Source organism: Sinocyclocheilus rhinocerous, unplaced genomic scaffold, assembly GCF_001515625.1.
Source record: "Sinocyclocheilus rhinocerous isolate Xijiao unplaced genomic scaffold, SAMN03320098_v1.1 scaffold359, whole genome shotgun sequence".
Taxonomy (NCBI): Eukaryota; Metazoa; Chordata; class Actinopteri; order Cypriniformes; family Cyprinidae; genus Sinocyclocheilus; species Sinocyclocheilus rhinocerous.
The window spans coordinates 735,583-742,433 of NW_015652307.1; the positions used below are offsets into that span (position 1 = coordinate 735,583).

Genomic DNA, 6,851 nt, shown 5'->3' on the forward strand with positions numbered 1-6,851 from the left:
TTCATTAGTCCATCATTTAACAGTCCTTAAAACAGGTTTAGCTGATTTCAGTTTCTGCCTGTAGGTTGGTATAAGATGAACCAAACAGTGGTCAGAGAGCCCCAAAGCTGCTCGTGGAACAGAGTGATATGCATCTTTTATCGCTGTGTAACAGTAATCCAATATATTACTGGGTACCTTTGCTCCATTTCAGTTATTTGTTGGGCCAGCTGTTGCATCGCAGTGCTCACGCATGCGTCCGGAGGAACGTACACATTCACGAGAATGAAAGAGGAAAACTCGCGAGGCGAGTAGAAAGGTTTACAGTTTATGAAGAGTGCCTCTAAGTTAGGACAGCATACCTTTTTCAGCATTGTTACATCTGAACACCAACTTTTGCGCGTTTGAACAACACAGCTGTACCTCTGACTAGAATGTCCAACAAAACATCTGAATAATCAAAAACCGGAAAAATATTGCCTGGGATGTGTTGCTTAATGTTAAGGAGCTCGTCTCTGGTAAAACTTATAGAAGAAGAATGACAAAACACAGAACAAACAAACAAAAACAGCAGAAGGATTGCGGAGCTCAGCATCGTGGCTGTCATTTGCGGTGCAATCTTGTTCTTTTCTTGTTCTCTTAAAAATACAGACTTTTGAATGCACACAAGAAACTTTTTTGTGCCCTCGAGAAAATATTCACATGCGCATGAAATTTTTTTGCATGCTTACACATTACAACTTCTAGTTTTATTTAACATATTTCCTTTATGCATCACTGCCATCTTAATATGAATAAAACGAGAGCATGGATGCATATGAATTAATAGAGATCTACTTTGATTACAAAATTTGGCTTTCATCATGGTAGTACCTCTAATATCAAGGCCTAATGTCCAATTTAACACATCCTCCGTGGCGTTGGAGAAACCATGACACGAAATGGGTTGATAGCATAAAACAGCTGTTTGCATTTTCCTATTTCTCAAGGGTCTATAAAAAAAGACTGTTGCTGTGAAAAAAAAAGTGTTAAAAATTTGGATTTCGTTAGGGCAGTATGTCATATTTCAAGGCCTTAGGTCTCTTTAACGCATATTCTGTGGTGGCAAAGAAACCATACCGCTAAATGGGCTGATGGTGCAATATGTGGCTCAGTGTGCATCGTCCTATATGCTAAGTTTAATGGCTTCTCGTGCACACATAAAAGTCTGTATATTTTTCATTTTTGCCTTGAGGCTATGAAATATGGTGCTAAGAATATCGTGAGAATAAACCCAAAACGCTTATAACCTGCATTTTGCATAATGAAGTAGTACACCTTGAATTCCTGTTTTACAGTCACTAAAGAATCACTAAGCAGGTGCCGTGAAAACACACTACTTTATTTTCAATATATTCTTAATTTTCTATTATAAAAAACTAAATAGAGGCAAAAGTCTGGAAATGCAAATATTTTCCATACTATGCTTTCTTTTTTCCATACTTTTCCAGACCTGGAAATAACTTACATCAAATTTCACATTTTCCAAATCGCGAAGGAACCCTGTAAGAGTTTGTGTGTGTGTGTGTGTGAGTGAGTGAGCGAGCGTGTGTGCGTGTGTGTACCGCATGGTCCTGCTTCTGCTGGAGTGTGATTTTCCCAGAGTGTCTGTAAACTGGTGATTCTCTCCACCGGCTTTAACAAGAGCTTCTTTATCACCCTTCTGAAACACACAAACACAAACATATGAAATAAACACACACATATGCATGCAAGGAGCTACGGTGTGTGTGTGTGTGTGTGTGTGTGTGTGTGTAAGACTGTCTTACAGCGGGTTGAGTCCTGGACAAATCTCCTGAACGTTTGTTCCTATATGTGCAATAAAATCATCAGCGTCCTGATCAGACGTGAGTCTCAGAGAGAGCTGCCCTCTGTCATAGTCCACCAGCAACTACGCACACACACACACACAAACACACACACACACACACACAGGTGTTAAAGCACAATTCGATCAGCAGAGAGTGGTAAACATCCATCACAGCATAAAACATACAAAGTTCAGAAGAACTGCATTTATTTGAAAAATAAATCTTTTGTAATATTAAGAATGTCTTTACTGTCAGTTTTCATCAATTTAATGCATCCATGACGAATAAAAGCAGTATTTTCTCTCTCTCTTTTAAAAAAAAAATCTTACACACCACAAACTTTTGAATGGTATAGTTTATCACGATCTCCATAAAAATATTGTGCAGCACAACTGTTTTCAACATTGATAATAATCAGAACTGTTTCTCGAGCAGCAAATCAGCATATTAGAATGATTTCTGAACATCATGTGACACTGAAGACTGCAGTAATGATGCTGAAAATACAGCTGCGCATCACAGAAATAAATTACAGTTTAACAGATATTCACATAGAAAACAGCTGTTCGAAACTGTAATAATATTTCTCAATATTGCTGTTTTACTGTATTTTTTTTTCATTATTGGGCTCTGTTTGTTGTTTAATTTCTGTGTATGCAAGTATATTTGGCATTAAGGCTGATTCTTGTCAAATAAGTTTTTATTCATTCATCGAATAACCTTGCAATAGGTCTAGGATTAATTATATGCACATAATAAACAAACTTTAAAAAAGCAAAAAAAAACATTAAATGTAACAATTAGACTGATTCTAATTGTTAAGGTTGATGTTCACCTGTTTCTGTTTGACGCTGCTGATGCTCTGAATGTCAAAGACACTGAAGGACTGATCCACCTGCAGGACAAACAAACACACGATAAAACGTCTCGAGTTAGGCATGTAACCATGGTTCCCCGAGAGGGAACGAGACGCTGCGCCCCCTAGCGGGCACATTGGGGAATGCAGCCTGCATGACCAGTGTCTGAAGCACGTGTGAAACAACACCAATGTATTGGCCCACATGGCCCATGACGTCATAGGCAGGGTGCCCGGAAGTAAAAAAGGGCACATGCTGAATACGTCATCCACTTAGCTGTCTGAAAGAGATGTAGACAGGCAGGAGATGTGCTACTGACACCACTGGCCACTCATGCAGAACTTGGCAGAAACGGGGGAACCCGAATAGATCAAGGGGAACATTCCACTTAAGTTAAGAGTACAGCTATCCTCAGATAGTTATGCTATGTGAGCAGAACTAGCCTGGATACACAAGACCACTGAAGAGGCTAACTAGAAAACCTCTAGAGGAGATAGAGATCTCTACATAAATTGCTGGTAAAGAGAGTAGCTGCTGAGCTAGAACACAGCTATCCACAGATAGCTATGTCCCTAAGGTCTTATGAAGGCTTGTGGACCAGAATAACATAGCCGAGATAGTCTTCCTACAGAGCTGCCCAGACCAGAGAGAGTGAGCTATCTACTTAAAACCCTAGCAGGGGAGATAGCGCTGTCTAGGCAAGGGCTCAAGGAGACCGCTACTTAAGGACCCTAAGAAGGGAGCAGTCACTGAGCTAGCACATAGATATTCTCCGATAGCTATGTACCTAGGAAGGGCTACCGGAAGGGGGACCGACTGAAAACTACCCAGACCACAAAGAGTGGGCTGTCTACTTACGACCCAAAAAGGGGAGACAACACTGTCTAGGTAAGGGCTCAAAAGACTGCTACTTAAAACCCTAAGCAGGGGAGCAATCACTGAGCTAGCACATAGCTATCCTCAGATAGCTAGGCTCTAGGAAAGGGGACCACTCCAGGAGAGGGCTCACCGCAACTGCAATAAGAACACAGAAAGCCTCAGATAGCTGTAATAAGTAAGCCGCGACCTGCCATAACAATGGCTGTAATATAACCACCCTCAGGTGGCTGTACCAAGGAGGTCCCAAACCCTTGTCAGTCCCACAATAGACAAAACCTAGATAGCCTTCCTGCAGAGCTACCCAGACCACAGAGAGGGGGCTATCTACTTACTACCCTAGCAGGGGAGATGGCACTCTCTAGGCAAGGGTTCAAGGAGACCGCTACCTAAAGACCCTAAGAAGGGGAGCAGTCACTGAGCTAGCACACAGATATCCTCAGATAACTATGTACCCAGGAAGGGCTACCAGACTGAAACTACCCAGACCACAAGAGTGGGCTGTCTACTTACAACCCAAAGAGGGGAGACAGCACTGTCTATGTAATAGCTCAAAAGACCGCTATTTAAAACCCTAAAAAGGGGAGCAATCACTGAGCTAGCACATAGATATCCACAGATAGCTAGGCTCTAGGAAAGGAGACCACTCCATAAGAGGGCTTACCGCAACTGCAGTAGAACACAGCTAGCCTCAGATAGCTGTATTCAGGTATGTCCGTCCCGCCATACCGATGGCTGGAATATAACCACCCTCAAATGGCTATACTAAGGAGGTCCCCAATCCGTGTCAGAGCCTAGGTAGCCTTCCTACAGAGATTCTCAGACCACAGAGAGTGGGCTGTCTACTTACTACCCTAGCAGAGGAGATAGCACTGTCTAGGCAAGGGCTCGAAGAGACCGCTACTTAAAAACCCTAAAAAGGGGAGCAGTCACCGAGCTGGAACACAGCTATCTTCGAATAGCAGATTCCTAGACAAAGACTTCAGCGCTCAATCGAGAGAACTTGTGCCAAGGGGAACCCAACCTAGTTAAGAAGCCAGGCTAGAACATAGCTGCCCTCAGACCGCCATATTCCAGAGCAAAGTAAGCTTGAGCTGGAGCATAACCACCCGCAGACGGCTACACTCCAGCTTAACACAGGAAGAGACATTCCCCATAACCACTCTAGGTGCTGAAAACCCTGGGAGAGAAAACTAGCAAGCCTCTCTCCACAGAGTATTTAAATATATTCATGCCCAGCGAGGCTCTCCATACACAAAACCATGCACATTAGAGAGGCACGGCCGAGCTGAATATAGCTCCGCCCACAATCTCGCAGGATCAGGGCTGAAACGACTCCGTGCTAACACTTCATCATCATAACAACCCAAAGTATCTGTGACATCCAACAACCCGTTTAGAGAGGGGTGTACGGATCCCGCAGATCAAAGCGATGACCGCGAGGTGAGAAACATTGTGCCGTGGCAACGGCGGAACCGGGCCGCGAGACACAAACGCTTTGTTCCGCATCCCTCAGGAATAGGAACAAATGCGAGCTGAGCCTAGACACCGTGACTCATCACGATGAGCGCGTAACTCTGCGCGCTCTTCGCCGAGACAAACGCAAAAGCAGAACATGCCCTCGAGTGTTAGAATCCAAACAAGGAGACACACAATCCTTAAGGTGCTGCTCGACTTGAGCGCTATCTGCAGGATCCGATAACCCAAAAAGAGCATCTTAAACCCACGAATCCCGCAATCCGAGTCTTCACCGTGCCGAGAAGAGGGACAAACGCGAATGGAGCTTCTCATTGGAAAACACTCACAATGAGCAAGCTCCTGATCAAGATGCTCACCTGCCTTGGTCTGTCACACGCACTTCAAACAGACGGCTCCTGAAGACAGCAAAGAGGATGACGTATTCAGCAGGAGCCCTTTTATACTTCCGGGCACCCTGCCTATGACGTCATGGGTCAGGTGGGCCAATAGACTGGTGTTGTTTCACACGTGCTTCAGACACCGCTCATGCAGACTGCATTCCCCAATGTGCCCCCTAGGGGGCGCAGCGTTGAGTTCCCTAGAAGGGGAACTACAGATGACATACTGAAAGAACATAAATCCTGAACAAACAGCACAAATAAACACACAATCTCACACATTCAAACACAGAAGAAACACACACAGAAATGACTGCTGCAGACTGAATAGAGACTGAGTGAATACAGGCCTGAACACGTTTGCAGATCCACAGAGAAGACACACACACACACACACACACACACACTCACTCACACACACACACACACATGCACTCACTTTAGCAGGGACTCGTGCGCTCAGAAGAAACACTCGATGAGGAGCGAGAGCCTGTGGAGAGACCAGAGAAGATTTAGAGCATGACAATAATGAAATAAACAATAATGAAATAATAACATATACGTTTAATATGGAAGCTGTGTGTAAGTAGTTGAAAAAACTGTAAATAACTTACTTTACATTTCAGAGTTTTTTTTCTCAGAATGGCAAGTTTATATATTGCAATTACAAATTATAAAACCAAAATCACACAATTCTGACTTTTATCCTCAGAATTCTGAGATTACATTTAATGCATACTATACTACTTTAAAATGTAATTTATATAAAACAGAATTGATTATGCAATGATAAACACATCAATCGTTAGCATGCTACACTATTACATGACCTTATTATTAGATTGCATGTTCAGAAAGTGTTTATTTATCATCTAAGAAATAGTTATTTTGCATTTTAATCCAATTTTGAGTAAATCGTTTTCTTTTTTGTCAGTCTGATCGAATAATTACTCATGTTAAGTATGTACTCTGGTTGTATATTACTGAGCTTGTATCCTAGTGTAGTGTGTACTATGAACTGCAGTGTAGTTAAACTAGTAGGCTGTCACACCCCTGTGGACTGTCGATTGTGGTTTCTCCCTCTGTGTCCTTATTTGGTTGTTCCTGTTCTCATTATCAGTTAATCACCTCATTGTGCTCACCTGTCTGCCCCTCGTTATCTGCCCTATATTAGTTCCTGTCTCTTGTATCTAACGTCACCAGCTATCTGGACGACACGCTTTCTATGAGGCAAGTCTGAGCACCGAGTGCAGAGCGCGGTCGTCCGAAGATGGTCCTCGGGAGGAATTTGCCGCCTTCGTGGAGTGGACTCTGGCGAGAAACGAGTCGCCACTCACCATCGGCCCCGTGGATTATCTCGCCGGATCCACTTCGGACCCAGAGCCCAGCCCACCATCTCCCAGCGGTACGGAGCATCAGCCTGAGCCCACCGA

The 6,851-nt window shown here is 43.5% G+C and overlaps 1 protein-coding gene across 1 annotated transcript in view; it reads right to left on the reverse strand.

Annotated features, from left to right (window-relative positions):
- Window positions 1–6,851, reverse strand: part of carmil1 (capping protein regulator and myosin 1 linker 1) — a 32,265-nt gene that overhangs the window by 19,088 nt on the left and 6,326 nt on the right. The window contains exons 3-6 of the mRNA XM_016520725.1: window positions 5,858–5,908; window positions 2,665–2,724; window positions 1,788–1,909; window positions 1,584–1,681 (exon numbers count right to left, since the gene is read on the reverse strand). Of these exons, the coding sequence (XP_016376211.1) occupies window positions 1,584–1,681; window positions 1,788–1,909; window positions 2,665–2,724; window positions 5,858–5,908 (331 nt within the window). The remainder of the gene's footprint in view (window positions 1–1,583; window positions 1,682–1,787; window positions 1,910–2,664; window positions 2,725–5,857; window positions 5,909–6,851) is intronic.